Genomic DNA, 22,588 nt, shown 5'->3' with positions numbered 1-22,588 from the left:
CTCTTCATGAAAGTTTTAAACTTAAGATGCAGCCTGCAAAACAGAGTTTGAATATCAGGTCACTCAGGCGTCGTCAAGCTTGGGCAGTTCTTTTTTGGCTGCGAGCGCCTATATGTCACCTGATGAAAATGGAAGTTTATTGTCATACGCGCAACGATTGTCTAAGCGAATCTCAAAATTAAAAAGACTCAAACTGTCGTTAGTCTGCAGAGGTAATTTATTCGTCTCTCGATCCAAATCAGCTGTCAAATTGATTGGCAGTTTCTCAAGGGTCTCATTACTTTGATCCAATGAAAGGAAAGAAGTATAGACAGGCTTGGAGAAGGACAAAAGGAAAGGCGGGTCACATTCGAACATGTGTCACATCACTCACGGCTTCTAACAGCGTTGCGAAGGAGACTTTCGTGGACCAATCACAGAAGCCCACAGCTCACAATCAATCAAGAGCATAGGTGCCAGTTCCAAATGGCGCCAAATTACCACCCATCACGAACCAATCCGAATATAATATCCACGTGTCGGCATTCGTTAGCCTATCTCTTGTTTAGTTGTAGTTGTAGGAAAAATGGAGGCGGATAGTCCACAGACCTCTGGAGCCTCCAAAGTCGACCTCCCGAACGATCCGGGGTAAGTTGCTCGCTTCCGCCAGCCGAATTTCTGCCAGCCGACTTCATGTTTCATTAGCACGAAATGATGGTGTGACTTAGCTGGTAGCAAATTTTCTTGTAAGCATAAATTTCTCACGTCGTCCGTTCTTCTCCCCTCAAACAGGAAGATGTTCGTCGGAGGCCTGAGTTGGGAAACAACGGCAGGTTGGATATTTTGTTGATCCCTGTATAAGTTCGGATATTGTTGCAGTCGTTAAGCGTTCTCTTCCACAAAAAAATCGGCCGTGGAGTTTGTTTTCCTACGCCGACAAAATGAGCTGAGATGAGTCACGTTTGGAACAATCGGTTGTGGTTAAGTTCACGGTTCCGTAACGGTCCATTTTTGTCGTCTGTTTCAGAGGGTCTGCAGGAATACTTTAGCAAGTATGGAGATCTAAAGGAGTGCCTGGTGATGAGGGATCCTAACACAAAACAATCGAGGTAAAAGCCAAAGTCTGGTGTAGGAAACACCGTCCTTGCTTCCACCTTAGACACCTTTGCGCGATCAGCTTTGTATTGTAAATGGCATGTCTGAAGAATATGCAATATGCAACATAATGATGGTGGCTTAAATTCTGTTTTTGTATCCATATTCCAGGGGGTTTGGGTTTGTTACTTTTGAGGATCCAGCCGCTGTAGATGCAGTGTTGAAAGCATGCCCACACGAACTTGACCACAAGAAGGTTTGTACGAAAATTTTGTGATTATTTTTTGCGCGCGCCATAGAGATGGATTCGTTCAAGACTAATTTTCACGCTCCATCCGCAAACGTCTGGCGTGTCCGTATTTTAATATGATCAAGGTACCTAAAGCTTCAAATAAACTCTTTCGATGAAATAAACCACCACCGTTTAGTTGCAAAACCTTTATTTTCATTCTGCCGTATTTTAGCTGAAAAGGGGGTGCATTTTCGCTTCAAGTGATGTTCGTGTCTGGGGAAATTAAATTCACACGACGAAGCCATTGTAATGTTAAGATGTACTCTGAGCTTCAACTTTAGCGAGTTTAACCACATCTACGCTAACACCTTGTACATATGTTTGACGCTAATGCAGATCGATCCGAAAGTCGCTGTGCCCAAGAGACCTCAACCGAAGGTAAGAACTTGTTACTGTTAAGTGCGTTAAATCTAGCGTGGAAGGGTGTTTAAATATCGTGTGATGCATATAGCTCGATCAAAAGATCAGGACTTCGAATTGTTTGCTTGACAACAGCGTGGCAGTGGCTTTCCACTTTTATGTGTGAACATTTTTTAAGAAAACTGTCCCTCTTAAAATTGAAATGCTTCACGGTTTCACGCTGTTAAGCTAGCATTTTGAGCGCAATTTGCAAGGCGTTAGTCTTTTTAAGGCCGCCCCAAACGGAAATATAACGTTCGGAAGCCAGCTTGTAAACGAGAAGGGCAGTTTCATTGGTCGCCAAACGCTTTAGTTCCGTGTTAAGATGCGAATCTGTTTCTCCAGTTTTGTATCAGGATAACGGATCGGACCCCATTTTAAGTGAAAATGCTGTTCAAAATTGTTTGTTTCGTCAGTACGCCCACTTCAAAATAATTTGAGCGAGTGAGTGTAAGGCCCCGAAGAAGCAGCTCACCTCCTACGGCGGGTTGAGCGTTTGAGAGCCGAGTTTATATTCTAACAAACACGCGATATTTTGGGGGTTTTCCCAAGCCATTACTTTTCCGCAGCGACTCGTTGTGTGTTACAGAATATATCTTTTTCTAGTTTGTTTTCGGTAAAATTGAATAATTACAGGTTCTCAAAGTCCATTTCAATGAAGACAACAAAGAAAGCTACTAGCAGCGCCGTGATTCGGTTTGCGCACCGTAATTTGCCACCCTTACCCAGTAGATCAGCTGAGCGACACTTCAGGTGAATACTGCAGGTTCAATCCCACATATTTTACTGCGTTAAACAGAGTAGTTTAGCTTGTCAACTTGGAGAGGACCGGTTTTACAATTTACCCGATGTTAAACAAACATATTTTCGTGAGAGTGCGGCTACCCGAGACTTTGTTGTTCGCCAGTGTGTTTGTGTCGGGTTCAAAACAAGTCAGACTTAGGTGCGGAGCTTTGTATTGCCACAAAAAGAGTTAATAAATTATTGCTTGCTACATACACGCTTGAGCTATCACGTCTTCAGCACCTTGAACGCAGGTACAAAATGGTAATTCTAAAGAAAATATTTCTCCAACAAGCGTTGCCACCCGAACATCTATGAATCGATGTCGTTGGCTATTTATCCTATTTAGACAAAAAAAAATGCGAAATTGTCCTAAACAGTTGTTTTGTTTTACGTTACGGACACAGTGCAATTCGGGTTTCATTTTAATATCGTAAGTTGAAATAATATTGCTCTCGCATCCGCTCATTAGTCATTTTGTGACTCCTAGAACGGTGGTGTCACACAAGCCTAGCGAATCGATGCGCATCCTTGACGACAACACTACAACCAATTTATCACCATTTCCTCTTCAGAAGAGTAGAAAATACGTTCTTTAGTACACAAATTTGGCCATTGAATGCTTTTCTCGTATCTCTGAAAGTCCTTCACACCTATTTGATGCGAAAGTAAATACATTTAAATTGTTGCTTCCTGAGAGACCTATTCAAAACTTCCTGGTTATGAAAGATACAATTTGGGCATCGAGTAAAGTTCGATTTAGGACGCAGCATAAACGCTCTCTGGTTTATTGTGTGACTTAATAAAAATCCATCAACAAAAGGATCCCAGTCCATCTTCCCAAAAAACGTATTTCGTCTGTCTATTAAACGAATTGTGTGATGGATGGCGGTGGTTTAATGTTAATTCCAAATAACTCAAACGTTTTCATTAACTCTTATCGGAATACCGTTTCACACGACAATTTTTAGATCATTTGATTTCCACAAATAGAGTGTTTTTTCCTTTCTTGCTCTTATTATAATAAACGAACCTTAAATAAACAGATGATGCAATATTGAGCCATCTTTAATTTCTCTGCGCAAACCCATTATTCTACAGAAATTGCCTACTTCTTTCGCTCAGTGCTTTTTACCTAAATAAATGATCTGCAAATTGCTCCTAAAACAAACCAAGTCAGATGAGAGCGTTTTACCCTAAGGAGACACCAGATTGTAATTTGAGTTTTATTCAACCAAAGCTTGTTCCATCATAAGCTTGCTTAAACTGTTAATGGTTTCCTCTCAATAGCCAAATAGTAGCATAACTGCAAGATTCAATTGTATAAAATAGCACACCACCAATATGTGGATTTGATAAGTACAAGTGCATTCAGCATGCCTGTTGTGGTGTGTAGACTGAAGTTAATTTATACACAGATAGGGAATAGATCATCTCTATAAAAAGCTCCATACATATGACATTGTCTCAACATCTTGCATTTCAATAAATTCTCTGAAATTACACAACTGTGTGATTGACAATGAGGACAACAAAGACCAAACATTAGAGAAGTATGGGATGCAATATCTTTGCAATGAACTAAGCTTCATGTTAAACCACTAATTCGTTTTCTATTAGTCATAATATGTTACTTTTAGTACAAATGCTTCCTTCACTTCTGAGTATTTAATATTCATAATGATGTCAGTATCATGTCTGTTCCTTGCTTTACCATTTGAATTCTATTCAAAAGAAAAACAGGACTTGGCTAGCCGAACTGTGACCCTCACGTGAAAGGAATTTATACCAACCTATTGTTGTGTTGAAATATAAGCTAAGGTATTTATTTCAAAAGTAAGATTTCTTAATTACAATGAGCAACTCAGTTATGTACATTCTGAATATGTTTCTCATCAAAATGAGCCTTAAACATTCTTTCTTACCAAAAAAACAAATGTATTTTCTCTTTTTAAGTTGCTTTTCTTCCTTGGATGAGTTCTCTGGTAGAACTATTTCTATTTTCACCAAATACCTGCTTTACAGACAGAAAACAATTGATAAGATGTGACCTGTTTTTGACCTGGCCTTTAGAAAACAAATTGTCTAACAAACAGTATCATAGAAAAATCAATGTCTGCGCACATGCTCACAACAATTCTCCTCTTCCTTACCTTCCTTTTCCCACACATTGTCATAGTTTCACACACAAAAAATAATGATAAAAGTGAAAAGCCACTTGTCTTATTAGAGACTAAAGTATTTTTTCAAGAAGTAATAAAGAGAGCTAGTGTTAAACCCTCTAAACTATTTAGAGCATGTGTATTGTGGGTAACTAAGGCTAGCATTCATTGATAAAATCAATTAATATCAATATTAGCTGGTGGATGGTCCATAATCAGGTAGCCAATCAAAAGCCTGCTGACAGTTGGCCAATGGACAGCTGACACTTGATGGCAAACTGGCTAATATTGCTAGCCAGTAACTGAGACATTGGTGACCATTGGTCCACTGTTGGTTGACTACCTGACATATTGATTATAACTGTTCAGTTGTTACATCAACCAACATGTTGACCAAGTTGTGTTCATGTTTTTCCAACCTAGCTTTTATTACAATTGTCCTGTTTTTATTGAAGACAAAGTTATAAATATGAAATTTTTAATTAATTTGCAAAGGAAAAATTTATCACCACCAAATAATAAATTTCACAAACCAAATCAAACACATCATAAAGTCCCTAAAGCTCAGTAGTAGAGCACTGAAGTGTGAAATCCAAAAGTGTGAGGTTAGATTCTGCACAAGGACTCAAAATGTTTTCTTTGGCCCTCCCGTGTGAGGACATGAAAAAAATTCTTAATTTGCAAAGTTTTTAACTTGTTTACCCAGATTGAAGTGGCTTGATAACCATACACACTCTGGCTGGTGGTAGCTTTTTATTAACAAGTAAAGCTGAATGATTCCTGAAGGAAACCTTTCCATGCCATTCTACCCTGGGCCAATCCTCAAGTTATCAAATAATTATAGATGCCGAAAAAATTACCTTCAGTACACCTGAGACCTCTATAAGCACATGCCACATACTCCAAGTTATTTGTTCAGTTTTTCCTTTGGAGGGAAGAAGCATCAACAAGAATTTAATCCACAATGAACCTCTGTGATACATCTGTTGGTTGCACTAAGCCTCTCCCAGGCTGAAAAATTTAATTTGTGTTAAATACTGTTAATCATTTAGAGAGATTTAAAAACGATTCTTATCAGTGTGTGTTATCCCCCCAGGTTTTGTTCTAGAGGATCAGCTTCATCATGAATTGTTATTCAAAACACTACATTACAAACTGAAAATAGTTTTTGCAGCTTTCATGGGATAAAAGTAGACAAATTTTATAGTAAATGGCAAAACAAAATCATACCCCTTTACAACTGTCTTTGCACCATATTGTTCAAACCAACTAAACTACCAGGGCCAACCTTATTTTAAAAGTGTAGTGCATTATTACCAAGAAATGTTTGGGAGGGCATTATAAAAGATTTTCAATGTCAGAGCACCCATAAAGGGCAGAACTGCAAGTCAACAATCATTTTTTTGTGGAATGCTAGACCTTGTCTTTTTACAATATTTCAGAGAGCAAATAATTTTTTTTCATGAAAGTTACTACTACTTTGACTTTATTGCAATACAGATTATAATATTACAATTTCAACAACCCCCATATAGCATGGGCTAATCTCGGCCTGTGTTGGAAATAACAAAATACAGAGTTACATTAAGCTAAAAGATACAGTTTACAAGCAGTTGGAAGTTTGAAGTTAAATTGAGTCATACATAAGCAGGCACAGTGAGTACAGGTAGCAGAACAAATGATAACAGTTATCATTTGCTCTACTCTCTACTTACTACAACTAGCATTAAAACAGAGAGGGAAGTTATGATAACTATAAATATAATAACTAATATTGTAAGCAGAGTAATAAATAAAGGAAGTTATAGCAGAAGTACAAAAAAAAGTTTTTTAGTGATTGTAATCCAATATTTAAGGGCAAAAGTATTTCCTTCTTGCTATCTGCATGATTTGTTAGCTGATAACTGATCACTGCCATTACATGAAGTTACATTGAAAGCAGGATTTTTAATAAAAAGTTTTATCATATATTTGATCATTATATTATTACATGTATTTTGCGCAATATAAATATTAAAGTTGTTGTTTTCAAATACTGTTATATAACTTTTGCCAAGCACACTATTTTACCAGTCATTGAGTTGTGTTACTTGTCTATTTAGCAAGTTGTTACCACATTTTTGCCTAGAGCAATTATAATAGTTCTTTCAATTTTCAGCTGGTAACGAGAACAAAAAAGATATTTGTAGGAGGGGTGTCTGCTTCCACCACTGAAGAGGACTTGACCAATTTTTTTAAACAATATGGAGAGGTAAGTTGCATATCATTCTCTAGTTTCACATTATGCACTTACTTTCAAAGGACACTTCATGAAACATAATTAACAAATTAATTTACACTGTAATGGAAGCCATGGGGGGAAAAAATTGAAAAACAAAAAATCTTAAGACTTTGACAAAAAGTTTTCAATATTTTTCCACTTTAAAATTACAATATAATAACTTTTCTACCCCCATTCATTTCTTGTACAATGACAAAATGATGATAGCCAGATAATTGTGTTTGATATTCCTAGTGGGTTGAAAATTGCCATTTTCTGTTATCCTTTGCAATTGTCTGTAATCTGTAAGACTTTGGGGAAAACTTGTAGAGGAATAACATTTGACTTGTGATTCTGCAATCATTTATGGTTCATGATGTTGACAGGTTTAAGAGATAAAGTCATTTTAATTTGTATTTTATTGTGTATGTTCATTTTGTCTGGTCTTGAAAACTTAATCAAAGGAAGGGGCTTAATTAACACACACACAGATATTTGAGATAAGATGCTAAAAAGGTTAAAGCAATTGAAAAACTCACGATATGAGCTATTTATAGTCACAACCTCTTATGTGTCCGGCTCTTGTAGAGTGTGAACGAACCTAACAATCAAAAATCTTAACCCTCTGTGACAAAATTACAATATGTAATTTACAGTCATCTCCATTCAACTTCTAGGTGGCAGAATCCAAGCTTATGTTCGATAAAGTTACACACAGACATAGAGGTAACTACAATCAATCTTTATTGTTAGAAAAATCAGAAATTTAAATCCTAATGAAATGTGAACTTTTTATGGCAGTTAGTATGTACAAACAAAACAACTTTCTTTTTTCTTTTGGAAGAAATAATCTATTTCAAGTTAAAATAAAACAACACTAGAAACAATTGATTGTTTACCAAATATCCTCTCATCCATCCAGTATGTGCAAATATTTGAATGTTTTACCCACAATGCTCTGATATTTCCAAGTTGAAATTTTAGCTTGGATATATCTGAAAATGGTATTTGTAATTTATGAGATAATTTGTGAATAATTCATTTCAACTAAAACCATACTGAATGTAACAGTTTTTGCATAACCAAAACTAATCAATTTTTTTAGTACCAATGTCCTCAAATCACACACTCATAATGAATTCCACTAATGTTCTCCCTTATATCAACCATAAAGTATACCTGTGCTCACCAGACCCATGGTTCACAAAGCCTGCACGTCAAAAACCAAACCAATCCAAAAATAACAAGTTGTGAGGTTGCTTGCGATAAGTTGCTTAAAAAATGCTGGTGTCTTTGAGTCAAGTTCAGACTTTCTCTTTTTTTTCTTTTTGGACAAAGAAATCCATTTTAAAGTTGAAAAATAATACCATTAGTGGCAATTACTGTTTTCTTTATAGCCTCTAATCCATTGAATCAGTCCAAATATTTGGCTGCACCCCATCTGCTTTGATTTTCCAAGGTCAAAATTGTAGTTAGAAAATATTTGAAAAATGTTATTTGTTATTTTTTGATAATTTGTTCATAATTCATTTCAACTATGTCCAAGCTGAACTTTCAGTTTTTCCATAGTCAAAACTGGTCCGGATTGATGAGATATTTCTTCCTTACAGCAAAAGGAATTAACGAACACCCTGAATGAAGCACACAGAAGCATACAACCCAATTTTTTCAACTTGCATCTACCATTAAACTAATGAGTGCATTCACTAGATGCCTTTATTAAGCACATGTCCACACCAAAATTAGGATTGAGCTTTAGTTACATAAAAAATGCACTATGCAGACAGCTTAATGAGAGATTTGAATACTGCGGTTTCATCTGGTTAAAGTTTAAGATTTCATTTTGTTATTTTTAAACATTTCCACCGGTGATTCATTCTATAATTTGGTAGGTAGGGAGGTAGGTAGGTAACTTTATTTGAACTCAGGTTGTTCAGGCGGATTAGGCCCCTAGCAATACATGCTAATATGCCAAGCACACCCACCCATCCTACCTCCAGGGAGGACACCACCACACAGTAATCTCGTGCGTGGGAAATTAATGTCTCCTACCCCTAACCCTGCAGGAGACAGGGCCTACGGTTTACTTGTCCTTATCCGAGTAGACTAGAATATCTTTCCATTTCTTGATATTACAGAAAGGTAGCAAATTCTCCTCAGTTATTTTAAGACCATGAGTATTGGTCCGGCTGGGGCTTGAACCCTCGACCTCCTGCATGAGACAATCTGGCGCTCTAACAAATTGAGCTCTATTCTGCACGCCAAAATGGTCCAAAATGGCCAGACTCAAAAGGATGGTAATTACTCACTTTGATCTCTTTGGTGTTAACAATTGACAACTACAGTGGAGCCTCACTTATGTAGACTCATAGTGACTGGGCTGAATACTCTGGATAATCTTGAACCAGGGCTGGGTTGTTCAAAGGTGGGTTAAGATAACCCAGGGTTAGTGTGAAATCTGATTTCAGATCCAAACGCTTTAAAAGAAAATTCACTTTAATTCTATTTGTCCACAATTTGATGATTGAATGCTCTAAAATGAATTGAAATTATCCTACAACAGCCTTTGAACAGAGAAATATAGAAACCTGGATTAAAAATTTAACCTTGGCTTAGCGCTAATCGGCCTTTGAACAACTGGGCCCAGGATAATTGAAAATATAAATATCAGAGAGCCAAAAATAAGATTGACTACATCTCATTTAATCAATATTACTCAAAAATTAGAGTATGTTCTCAAACCAAAGTGCATCATTGCCAAAATTACCAAAGTATTTGCAAAAACGTTTAACAACAATGTTTTACACCCTAAAATACTGAAGTAAAGCAGTTTGTTTCAAGTTGCTACAGGGTGTGGGTGTCCCCATAATTTTCTATCTTTCTAAGCTGCATTAATGGAATAGTGTCAACATCGTTTCAGCTCATCTGCTTTGTTTGATGGGAAAAAGTTGTTACAGACATTGACTGTGACCAATTTATATTCTTGTGAAAATTAAATCAGAGAAGCCAGTCTAGATGATCAAAAAATAAGATCATTGAGGTTCAGGCCTGTATGGAGACAGCTAGTAGACTAGATATTAACCAGATACCCTGCATAAAGCAAACACAAGATAAGAATCCCCAAGGTATTGGTAAGAAATAAGTATCCATGGGAAAGGTAGCAATGTCTAAAATATATCTCAGCTAAAATTACAGCAGAATCACATTTGAGATAATGATATCAAAATATCATTCTCTCATTATCTAGCTTTTGTAATTGTTACGGTGGCCAATTTACCATTTCAACTTTGTTGATATATTCAAAATATCTACATTTTGTGGCTCTGAGATTGTCCATACCCCACCAAGGCAGAAAGTCAAATGGAACTCCCCCCTTGTATCCTTTAGACTTTCCTGTTTTCAAAGACAAAATTTCCCCAACCCAATTCCTGAGTCTCCAAACAAATTATTTTCAACTCTTTTCCATCTGGAAAATTTTTATTGAGGAGTATAATTGTTTAAGTCACAGTGGAGACCCTGAATACTGGGTTGTCTTCCACTGCACAACTTCACCAATCATTGGAGTAAAATCTGAGAAAAACTGAACATTTTGTTTTCAGTGATGTAACCTTTGAAAGAAAATAAACGACTGAGTATCTTGTCATATTACCTTGTTGTGTAGCCATTGTGGTGTCCTTTTTTTTCATTTTCTGGGTTCTTCACTTTCGTTCAGGGGATCTTTGCTTTTTGTGTTTTTTAGTCTGTGTTCTCTTCACCAGAAGTAATGGTGACTGCATCCATGCAGAAGCAAATTATCTTCAGTAAACAGCTTCCAAGGAAATTTTTGAAGAAAGAAAATGTTTTTTAAATAAAATTATTATAGTAGAAATTGAAATATTCTAAATGTAATATTTAAATCTATTCTATTTTCCATATACTAAAGAAACTAATATAAATGACAGTTAGTCCTCAGCCCAGTATTAGTTGGCTTTTGTCTAGATCATAAAAAAAAAACCTTCCTTTGAGGTTAAAGCTTTTGCAGTTTTTTTTATGTTCACTTTCTAATGAGAATATTTTCTTATTGTCATTTTTAAGGATTTGGCTTTGTAACATTTGAAACTGAAGATGCAGCTGAAAGTGCCTGTGAGGAACAATTCCACCTGATCAACGATAAGAAGGTATTCTAAGCTGCTAATACATGCACCTCATTATACCCATAAATTGTACCACTCTCAAAATAACCTCTTTAGATAGGCATTTTCAAGTATATTCAAGTGATAAAGAGATATTAGCTTTGCAAAAATGGTAAAACTTAGAGGATGATTTTTCTTCCAGTCCTTCACAATTGATACACATGGTGCATTTAATTTTGCAGACTGAAGTTAAGAAAGCGCAACCTCGAGAGGTGATGCAAAGTTTGCAAGGTGGGCGTGGTAGGGCTGGTAGGGCCTTGGCTGGACGAGGGTTCTGTAAGTACAGAACATCTTTGTTATGTGGCCACATAACTTACATTTCATGCAATCACCTGGCAACTGTACATGTATGATCATGTGATAGAGTTATGGTCACGTGTGACAGATTTACAGTCTCACTGTTGCACCACAATAATCTTTACCTACACAATTGTTAACATTGATGACATCATAATCTCAAGTTTTATTTCACATGAGCTTTTGCAATACTCCTGTAATTTCTCCTTACAATATCAACCCTGAATCTTACATCATGGTCACAAGAATAATAGAAATGATCACCAACTGAAGAAGCTTTTTGTTAGCTGGGGTCACACTACAGACTTTTACCACATGGGAATTGATTTGTGAAGGGAATTTATTGAGAATATGCATCCTGATGTTAGGGTGTACAATCAAACCGAGAGTTCCCAAATGCATGCAATGTTCTGAAATATGCTCAAAAGTTCTAACACCCCTTTCACTTTGCTTTTAGTGTATCCTTTCCATCCTGGGTTTCCTCGAGGCTTTCCTCTGTCAGGCTTTGGTCCTGGTTTTGGTAACTACCCATTTCCAGGTAAAATATATTTTAAATTAGTTATGACCTAAATTCATATGATAGAGATTTAGGAACAAAGTGGTTGAAAGTGAAGCAAGGAAACATAGCAAAATTCTAGAGGACTAATTGGCTTGTTGTCCCAATTACCAGGCAAGATTATTTAAAGAAAAGGCAAAAAGAACCACATTTATACAACAAGAAACACATAATGTGGGTCAGAAGTTAAACAATGCATTATTTTTTACTTCAGCCTATGGCCTTATGTACTGTGTTGTACATCCTCATTCAGTCCACAATTTCACCTCCCAAGCTGTTTCATATGTTTTCTTTCCAAGAATACTGTGTTAAAGAACTCATCCAAATGTCATCACGTTTGAACCAACCAGGAAGTCAGGCCAAGATTGGAAATGGCCAAAATAAGGCTGATGATTGAAATTTATTATTGACCTGCACTTACATTCTTAAGTAATTTTCTAGAGCTAGAAGTGGAAGTGTTCATTTGCTACAATTTCCTGTGATTTTTCCCCTTTTGACTCTATATAGGTGGGTACAGTCCTGCTGCAGCAGCAGCATTTGCAGCACAGAACAGGCCGGTGAGAGGTAAAGGCCGTGGTTACTTAGGGAACTATCCCGGAATGCTTGGTAAGTGAAGTTACATCTTTTGCAACATCTTTTATTTTGGCACAGTTAACAATTATGCCTGCCTACATGAAACTTCATGTTTTTCTTAATACTTCGTACTGCTAACATCTAGAGAATTATCTCAAAGGGAAAGGGCAAGCTTACATCTGCTTTCATATGGAATACAATGGCTTCCTTTGTTTAGAAAGACTGGAATCAGTGTTTTGAATAAACTGTCTTGTAACTATAAGGGAAAGACTTTCTTCATATAAAATAACTGAGGTATTACAAGCACCAGAAAATTGAAACGTTTTATGTTTATTCTATAAAAGGAATGGACCGCACTTTTATTTCTTTACTGGCATAAAAACCCCCTCAGGATGTTGGTACAACACTCCAAAAAATTGGTAAATCAATTGCCAGTGAACGAATCTGCATCTTTACAAAAGCCATAATCTCCACTAATACTTTTATCAAAACTTTTATTATACTAAAATCAGGTTATGGATTCCAAAATATATGACCCTTTTCATTTGATGCAAAACTATATTCATTGTATTCTGGATTATACTTTTCTGCATACGCAAAATTCAAAGCATTTCAAGGAGGAATGTGCCAAGTTGCAAAGGAAAGTCTTTTTTATAGCATGGTTTAAAGTTGTGTCAGTTGTGTGCTTTAACCAAATTAACTTGAACTTTCACCTTATCTTTTACTCCTGGTTACAGTGGCTAAACTATTTGTTTGTTCAAACTATCCCAAAAAAAGCCTTTGTTGGGTTTAGTCAACAATTTTATCTATCAATCTTTTGAGCATGTATATCCCCTTACTGTTGCAACTTTTTCTTGCTCTTCTAAAACACTAGCATTTAAATTACTGTTTCAGGTTTTCCTGGCTACCCTGCTGGATTCATGAATCCCCCTGACCAGCGACGAACAGCAGGAGGTCAGTACTATGCAGACTATGCCACAATAAGTAATCAGGGAGGCCGCTCAGGACCCAACAGACCACCTGACATTCCACAAGTTAGCCCAGCCATGCAGGAATATACTGACTATCAGGGTATGGAAATATGTCTGCTGTTGTCATATATATCAGTCATTTCCAAATTTTTTTTATTCTTTCCATGGTATCTCTTTGTCAGCAATTTTGAACTGGGCCAGAGATTGAATAGCGAAGAAAGGATCGGATTTTCTCTCTTCATTTCTCCTTTCCCTATCCTTGCAACACTGTTAACCCTCTAACCTGCAAGATCAGATTATTAATTCTCCCCTCTTGCTGTAACACATTTCTTTTTAACTTAGTAACAAGAATTTGGCATTTGATCAAAAAACAACTTCAACCTGAAAAGTTTGAGTATTCTCATTATTTGTTGGCTGGATATTGTATAGATATTATAGGGAGAAGTTAGGAGTGAATCATTTCTGGAGTTAAGGGTTGGAAAGCAGGGGTGGGAGTGCTTGCCTCCCTTTCAGCCTCAAAACCCTTCAAAAAATGTAAAGACATTGTTATCAAAGGGGCCAGTTTACATTTATCAACTTAGTTGATAAAACCAAGTCACCTTGTTACCCTCACCGACACAGTACCACAGCTTAGGTTTGGCTCGACTTGGAATTATATTTGGGTTGGGTTTGCTGTTGATTTCCATGCTGGCTTTGAAGGTTTTAACTTGGTTTTCCTCACATCTCAGAAAGGAAACAATTCAAGTACTTTTATCCTATATCACACATCTAAATATGTGAAAAGAGAATTTACATCTAATTTGAAAATAACTAATGGTAGTTGCACCAGCCTTCCTTGGCTTTAGCCAAGACATAGTTTGTCAGACATTGACCATTGACTTTGGTACATTATAAATACCACTAACATTCACACTAAACATATTTGATACCTGCACAAGGGATAACTTGTGGCTCTTTTGTCCCTCCTCCTGAAAAGGATGGGACATTAAACAATTAACACAAAAATAAACGAAGTACAAGAATGACCAACCTATGATCTAATAAATGTAAATCTCTAATAAATGTAAATCTCACTTATTTGTAGACAGTTTTTGTTAGTATTTTTTCTTCTTAGAAAAAAAATAGCAGATTTCCCCTTACTAATGTGGTTAATTAAATCATTCAAATGCATTTAAGTCTTCTGGTAGGTATTTACATCATTCAAATTCACAGCATTTGATTAGTAAATTAATTTCCATAGGCATGAATTACCATCATACCCAGCAATTTGGTCCTCCACCACCCTCACCAGTATCCAGGGCATTTGCCCCTTCTGCAACTAGTCCAGGACCTGTTCAAGATCTAAGCAGCTACATCAATTCTGCTGCAAATACTTCAGCAGATGGTTTGGGGTACACTGCCACCAGCCCTCAGCCTACAGGCTTTGGTCATGCCATGGCGGTAAGTCACCAGAACATTGATAATGTTCAATTTTATTTCTCTCACTGGAAGGTTCATTTTAGGTTAAGCTAAGGAGTTTGTTCATTTTGTTTCAAATAAATTTGGTATAATTTCTTTCTTGAACAATAAACATTACTATTATAAAACACGTTACTGTCATAGAACAGTTAGAATAAACTTAGCTGCACTCAGTGCATGGTTTATTCCGTATTGTAATTAAACGAAATTTGAACAGGGTCAATACTGTATTTCCTCTAATAAGTCCCCTCTCCCTTGGCCATAAATACATCTTTCCATTCCAGTTATTTCTTTCTCCATGTTCCTTTATGTGCGCTATCATTTCTTTTAATTTTTGTCCTATTGCTGTGCTAACTTAATAAGCCCCCCTTTGATTAAGAACACCCTCTTCCAATAGGCACCCCTCCTTATGGACAAATAAGCTCTTGGGTGCTTATTTGATGAAAATACAGTAAGTTCTATATTCACATTTATTGACACATCAATTATTCATAACAAATAGGCACATTAATTACTTTGGAAGCTAAATGCCTCCACACTTCCTTTCACTAGTAACCTAGCTTATCACACAAATCTAAAATATTAATATTATAGAATGATGTGGTAAACTAAGGGAGTTAACGTAAAACTTACAGAAGATGACCAAGTTTTACTTCAAATGATAAAAAAACTATAATAACCAGCTGTGAAACTGCATGATAACAAAGAGAGCAGAAATTTATCCCAATTACATGTATAAATTATGCAATTAAATTGATTAATTACATTCCAATTCATTTTGACAGTTCTGATGGAGGAGTGCATCATTGTAAGTACTTATTAATAACTAAGGATATTTAAAGTATTGGTGTCCAGTTTTTTTTTAAATATGCATCAGTTTTGGTTATTAAGGCTTAAAAACTAAGTGCTGAGTTTAAAACTTGACCAAACTGTTATACTTTGATCAACTGCCTCATGAATATCCCTTAACCTTTGAACACTATTTCATGCAAAATGCTAGATTTTGTTCCAGTTTCATAACCTAGTTCAGCTACCGACAAGGCACGTGTGGCAGGTGTTTATGAAACTATGTAACATTATCTTTCTTGCCTTGGTCACCTACCATATTTGATGAATGGTTTGCCTTCCCCAAACATATATTGATGTAAAATAATTCAAACTTACTTTTAGATGGTAGGATTCTTAATTCATTAAGTTTGACTAAGATAAGATGACCTAAGGTTTAAGCAACAGAATGCATAATTTTTTCTGGGCTCTCTAATGTGATAAAGCCACGCGGGAGGTAAGGAGAACACGAGGAATTTGCTAATAATAAATCACAAGCCTAAGGCAAGTGATTGATAAGCTTTCCAAGTGTTCTCCCAACATCCAAAGTGGCTTTATCACGTTATAGAGTCCGAAAAAAATGCGTTTCATTGCTTTTGTGATAAAACATCCGCTTGAAAACTGAATTGACCAATCCGACGATGTGTAACTTGTTCATATATGTTATAGAGGGCAATAAATTACTAATAGGTATATTGGTAGGCATATTGAGAACATTACACCAGAATTCAAATTAATACCTACTAAAATTCGGGGCGAAAAAGGAATCGTCAGATATCAGTAAAGTAGGGATCGAAATAAATAGATTGATTTTAGAAAACAAATACTGTCAAACTCGACCTCAAAAACATTTTCACCTCTCATCAAAATGAAAGCTAAGCTAGCTACTCTCAAAGAAGTACATTGAAATACTTAAACTTTAGGTTTAAATCACTGAAATTTTAAAAACTGTTTAATACGAGGGGCATTCCTCATCTAAAAGCAAAGCTAAACAATAAGCGCGATTAAACAGCTTAACTACATATTTGAATTTACATTCCTGTCGACATTGTCATGCATAATTAACATTTCTACATTCTTTTAGCTTACCACACACTTTCCTTTCTGTTTTAGATTTCCGTTGGCCACTAAGAAGCTTTGGTAAGTAGGAATCAGTTGTTTGTTTTCCCACCGAAGGTTAAGCTATTATTCATTGACAGGGATCTGGTGCGAGCGGTGCGAATGAAAAATTCTACTTGTCCCGAGTCCAGCGCTTCCAAACTTCCTGGAAATTTTTTTTTTTGCGGTCAAAAATCTTTTCTCCTTTTGTTTCTTTCTTTTCTTTCTTTCTTCTTTCTAATCGTTCTAGTCATCTCTAATTTCATTTTGTTTGCATCTCTTTCAAAGGCATGAGATGCTGATTGTTACAGGTCCAATTTCTGCATTTGATGAGGTTTGAAGACCATTTGAAGTACCGGTACCAAACTATTTTGTCTCGATTTACGAGTCAATTCATCTCGATATAATTCTCCACCTAATCAAAGGTGGAACGTCTTTTGATGGTCAAAATGAAATTTAATTATGTCAGTTGTAGAGATATTTCTAGTTTACGTATATCTTGATTTACATGACCATTTTAGTTACAAGGCAGACTGGTCACATCTTAGATTCATTAATAGAAGTAGATAGCAGTTGTTTACTATAGCTCGGTGTGTCTAGATTTCTTTGTAGTGGATAGTTACAACAACTAAATTTGCTGGATTCGGTGAATAAGTCAACCTGACTCTCATTTAAAAGAGTTCAGAGGCTTGGCGACTCGGAGTCAGATTCATTCCAGGAAAGTATTAAAGGAAAACGGATTGTTTTACTTATATAGTAGTGATTTACTTAAAATGAGAGAATTTTCAGGTTGTGATGTTTTGTTGTATTCCGGTCGATTGGAAAACCAACAAGCTTAAGAGGAAGTAAGAGTTTTCATGGCGAAGTTTAGTGGTACTGAAGAGGAGTAGTGTTTCTATCAAAAAGGGATAATGGATCATTTCCATGGGACTGCTTTGCAGCCATTTCCGGTGTCGTCACGCCGGGCGATTAACTCCCCCAGTAACGACACCGGAAATGGCTGTAAAGCAGTCTACATTTCCATGAGACTGCCTCAAACCGATTGTCATACTGTTTAGATTTAAATGCGAAAACATGATTCCAAAATCACGAATAGTACCGGCATTTAATTTCGCAGCAATACATACTGCACTTTCCATCGTGCACCAAGGGTCTTAAAACTTAAAGAATTCTCCTATTTTTTTTTTTTTATTGAAAAGACTCCGTATACAGAGACGATATCTAGATTTCCGTTTAGTACTACATTTGTTTGTAGTTTCGAAAGAGGAATGATTATATTTAGAAGTAACGTAGAATGTGCGAGTCGACGTAATGAAGATAGGTAAGCACGGTTCTGCATAAAGTAAGTACGGAATAGTAAAGGTATATTTGGGTTTCAAGTTAAACTGCAGTGTATAGCGAGATAGGACTAGAAAAAAAGGGTTAGCTGTTCTCTCACGCCCCCCAGAGTGTGTCATATTCTATGTATGTAAAGGACATCAAATGTCAATCTCGATTTCGTTTTATTTCCTCCTCTTTCGTTGTCTGATTTGTGGTATGAAAACTGTTTACATTTTGGTTTGTCAGTTTCAAAAACTGACGTTCTACGAGGAGTAGGTGAAGGCAAACAAGGGGTTTTGGTCGAGGTTCGATTTATTTTCTTTTTATTCGTTAAGGTCGTGAAAGACCTCACCACAAGTTTTCTATCTAAAAAAAAAAACCTGTAGGGTGTTTACCCAGAAACAGAGCCCCTTCCCTGACCCAACAACAATGAACCAATTACAGATAGGGTTAATGTTGGGTCAGGGGAGGGGCGGTGCGCAGTTTCTCAGATGCTGACGTTTTTAGTTTCTTTTCTGTCTCTTTGTCGTTGTTTTATAATTTGCTTAACATGTAAATCACTCCGGCACAGTAGTTTGCTTTCATTTGCTCCTTGTAACTTTGAGAAAACTTAGACATTAGCATTTTGTGGCTGTTTTGTGAGGGAATTCATTATCAATTGTGACGCCACTTTATAAGTGACGGCCGCAAGACTGAGAAAAAAGTAGTGCACAGATAGTGTTTTAGAAAGTTTCAAACAACGAATGAGTTAAGTTATTTAAGTTTTCTCAAAAGAAAATTAATGATAAATCCAAAGGTTTTATTCGTGAGCATGCGTCGCGCACAGCCAAGAATGCGGAACGAGTTCAACGTTTTGCCACTCTAATAACTTATCAAATATTACCCTGCGAGATAGGGATCCTCTTATCTTTCCTCTTACTTAAAATAAGAATCTCTATACGCATTGCCCATGGGTGAGCTCCACACAACCATTTCGGGACCCATTTCAAGCCCAGAGTCATTTCGACTCCTTGTCAGCGGTATATGATTCATACCGCGGACAAGAAGCCATTATCCGTGGGCCCGAGAATCGCTCGGAACGAGAATGTGAAATTTAATACGTCATTATATGATACCGTTTCATAGTAATAGAGCTAGAGGTGATCGCTGTCTCGCAGGGTAACCAAATATCAACGTGGTGTAGATATTTCAAAGTGGCCAAACCAAAGCGTGAAGTCAGCGAATAATGTACACGTCAGGTCCTGCTCATTTAAATTATTTGTAGAATTTGTCACGTCTATCACAAGGAGATCATTTTCAAAATGTTATCATTTACAATTTAAATCTCTCACATGTATTTTCTAGTTGCATCTACTGGCGACAAAGAAAGATCCACTCGATCCTATCTCGCTGCGAAAAATGTGTCCTCACACTCTATCTTGACGTGATAAAATGACCAGGACTTGGTCGGAATATTAGCGGGAGCCAACCGTTAGAGGCCTGGCTGATAAAAAATGAATTGATTCCCCATTCCAAAGTGAAAATTGAAAGCGTACTCACAAAGAATTCGAGTACCATGTATTTATTCTTATCTTCTATTTTCTTGATAATCTATTATTTCTAAATTATATTGACATTTTATTATTTGACGATCCATATACTGTAGTTACAAGGCCATTTGCTTTACAGATATATTTCTTAATCCACTTCCATCTTAAATTCAAAGGAACACAGTTGTCTGTTTTTAAGAGGCAGAGTTCCTTTTTCTGTCACGGTGGAATAAGGAATAATCAGATTCAAATCGGGAACAGGTAAAGTGGATTGCTTCTTAATTTGAAACGCAAATTGTTCTCAAGAAAAATGTATTCTCTGAGGATTATTCCATTTTTATCGAGTGAACCACGAAAATTTAAGAAAGAAAACAACTAACACTAAAAAATTAAATCTCATTACCAAATCTATTTCTTTTCTTTGTCTCGCTAGAGCGAACCGAGACCAGTAGAAAAAAATTCCTCAATTCCAACTTTCAAGGGGGTGTGACTTTTTATCCTTAAAAGAGAATGTGTTGTGACTATCAAAACGTTTTGTCATTGCTATAGAACAAGTCCTTGCTGCAAAAATCATGAACCTAGAACCCAGTAGTGCGTTCTTCCCTGTATGGCCCGAACGCTTTATCTTTTTTTTTTTTTTTTTAATGATGGTAACACTGCAGAGCGTGTTAGTGCGTTCTTTTTTAATAATTACTAGAAACCCTGGCTTACCTGAACCTGCATGTCATTGAAACATTATTAATGTAGTTGCTAAATCACTGATATGACGGAATTTGTGTGATAAGCACTCAAAGCAACAGCCTCAGTCCCATAAGGAGATGTCACGCAATGCTATTCTCCATATGGGAGCATTGCATGACCTTCGATCAACAACTTCCTTAGGGGGGCTCACAGGATATCCCCACTGAATTTTATTTGACTAGTTAGATTATAACCAGTATTGCTTGTTAAGAGTATTGATAATGAGTAGCAGATTTTGAAACGTAATACCATTCAAATGCGTAATTTTATAACAAATTTATCTTCTACCACATGTTTGTACTTATAGTTTTCCCGCTTAAAATAGTCAACAAAGGAGACTAACCAAAGGTGTAAGGTGAAAATTTTAGAGATGACAGAATTGTATTTCATCTAAATATAGGAGAACTTGTTGGTTAGTATCATTGTTTCTCCTTTGTTGACCGTCTTAGGCTGGAACACAAGTTTGTGATAAAAGGTTATTAAACGTATTTTATTCAAAAATGGAGAGTAAGTATATATTTTCAAAGGTTTCTTAAAATCGTTCAAAACTTTGAGAGAAATCTTGATGCAAGTGAAATGTTTTGTATGTGTCGCGATCTTTAGTGGGTAGTGGTTTAAATGGTGCCGCGCGTAGAAACAGCAAATATCCCTCTTAGGCGTTGAATTGTACAGGCAATATTGACATATTATTACACGACTCGGGCAGTCAGAGGGCCAATAACTAAAATCAACCAATCAAAATGCTCTATTGCCGGTCGATATTCTCTCAGTATTGGACCGGGCACTGTCCCGAATGGTCCCGAATGATACCGCACTTGTGTCCCTTTGAACTTCAGTGGTATGATAAATCTCTTATTAACCAAGCTTGCTCGGGACCGACTGGAAGAATATCGGCCCTCGGTTTTATTTGTACGGACCTCGCTGCGCTCGGTCCGTACTGTCAAGACCTCGGGTCGATATTCTCCCAGTACGGCCCTCGCGCTTGGTTAATAAGATATATATACACTAGACAAGATTTTGATGCTATAGAATTGTCATTATTCAACCTAGTTGCTCTCTTTTTCAAACATAGGGCAATTTAAAAGTATGAATTGGTAGTTTGGTATCTTGGGACGCTTTGTTTTTCATTCGTTCAGTGAAAAAAAATTATTTGTGAGGAAAGTCAATCTGTAGTGTCACTACCTTGTCCTGGTGTTTACATTTAAAGTGCTAATGAAATAGCTCATAGCAGCTCTCGCCATAAACTACGCTAAGAGCGAATTAGTGTGGAGAAGAATAGGCTTGAGTTTCCCTGAGGGAGCCTCGTACAGAGAATAAGTAATATCAGACAAGAGAAAGATCTAAAAGCATTTAGGAGTTGTGTCGACTCTCTCTGGGTAATCAGAGTACGTAGTTCATTTGAAGTGTTGGTTTTATCAGATGAAACCGTTTGCTACTAGTTTTAATCTACCTAGTCATGCTGTGTTTAACACTCGGAAATCTAGTCCTTGAAAGATGTATATGGCTGTATTTGAATCAATAAAATTTGTACAGAGAGGTTTGTGTCTGATTTCCTTTCCTTGGTTCTATGTCTCTTACTGAATCTTATTTTTGGAAGATTAAAGGGAAATCCGATTCTAATAAACATAGCTAACATTTAACAAATATTCGCCTCCGCCAAACTCAATAGCGTTTTGGTGCTCAGTGAATTTGAATTTTCTCCTATTGTATTGATCACTTCCTCGGAAACATTGACACAAAGGAAGGCAGTCATTTCTAAATTTTGCGTTCCTGCTATGATCACTTCGCGCGAGGGGATTAAAGCAAGATAGGACAGAATCATCGACCAATAAGACAGCGTGCATCTCTATAATCACCTGAGTATTTAAACTAACAAGTAGCAACAGTGGTTTACAACTTTTACTATTCCACCGCTATGCCATTTTACCATATTAAGGCAACGGACCGAGAAAAATTTGTCTCAGTGTTGCTGGTGTCAGTAGCTACAGGCAGCAAAATTTGAGTCTTAAATTTGGAGTCTGCTCAAGACAATTAGTAACAGCCGAATTTTCTTAATTTAATGAATAACCATATTTTCT

The 22,588-nt window shown here is 36.6% G+C and overlaps 1 protein-coding gene and 1 long non-coding RNA gene across 3 annotated transcripts; one reads left to right on the top strand and one right to left on the bottom strand.

Annotated features, from left to right (window-relative positions):
- The first annotated feature begins 468 nt into the window (after positions 1 to 468).
- On the top strand, positions 469 to 22,047 carry LOC111322090 (RNA-binding protein Musashi homolog 2). Of its 2 annotated transcripts, XM_022925136.2 has the most exons (16): positions 469 to 627; positions 772 to 812; positions 1,007 to 1,088; positions 1,246 to 1,330; positions 1,703 to 1,744; positions 6,869 to 6,961; positions 7,648 to 7,696; positions 11,045 to 11,127; positions 11,325 to 11,418; positions 11,897 to 11,977; positions 12,503 to 12,601; positions 13,463 to 13,639; positions 14,780 to 14,979; positions 15,783 to 15,805; positions 16,936 to 16,962; positions 17,209 to 22,047. In XM_022925136.2, exons 1-14 carry the CDS (start codon positions 566 to 568, stop codon positions 15,786 to 15,788), a joined length of 1,194 nt encoding a protein of 397 aa, XP_022780871.1. In that variant the 5' UTR covers positions 469 to 565; the 3' UTR covers positions 15,789 to 15,805; positions 16,936 to 16,962; positions 17,209 to 22,047. The 2 variants fall into 2 exon arrangements, with proteins under 2 accessions (XP_022780871.1, XP_022780870.1); XM_022925135.2 differs by lacking the exon at positions 15,783 to 15,805.
- LOC148717649 (uncharacterized) lies at positions 3,830 to 17,202 on the bottom strand. The gene is made up of 4 exons (XR_015994421.1): positions 16,912 to 17,202; positions 14,469 to 14,507; positions 10,620 to 10,778; positions 3,830 to 5,721 (listed from the first exon to the last, which is right to left on the bottom strand). It is a non-coding gene; the product is annotated as an uncharacterized LOC148717649 (long non-coding RNA).
- Positions 22,048 to 22,588: the final 541 nt, after the last annotated feature.

This window comes from Stylophora pistillata, chromosome 13 (assembly GCF_964205215.1).
Source record: "Stylophora pistillata chromosome 13, jaStyPist1.2, whole genome shotgun sequence".
NCBI classification, from domain to species: domain Eukaryota; kingdom Metazoa; phylum Cnidaria; class Anthozoa; order Scleractinia; family Pocilloporidae; genus Stylophora; species Stylophora pistillata.
The sequence above is the reverse complement of the archived record's forward strand: the minus strand, read 5'-3'. Positions and strand labels throughout refer to the sequence as shown.

Bases quoted from the DNA above. Each gene is read 5' to 3' on its own strand.
- LOC111322090 (XM_022925135.2), top strand. From the start codon at position 566: ATGGAGGCGGATAGTCCACAGACCTCTGGAGCCTCCAAAGTCGACCTC. The intron at 6,962-7,647 runs GTAAGTTGCATA...TTCAACTTCTAG, and splicing joins TTTTTAAACAATATGGAGAG to GTGGCAGAATCCAAGCTTAT. The intron at 7,697-11,044 runs GTAACTACAATC...GTCATTTTTAAG, and splicing joins AGTTACACACAGACATAGAG to GATTTGGCTTTGTAACATTT.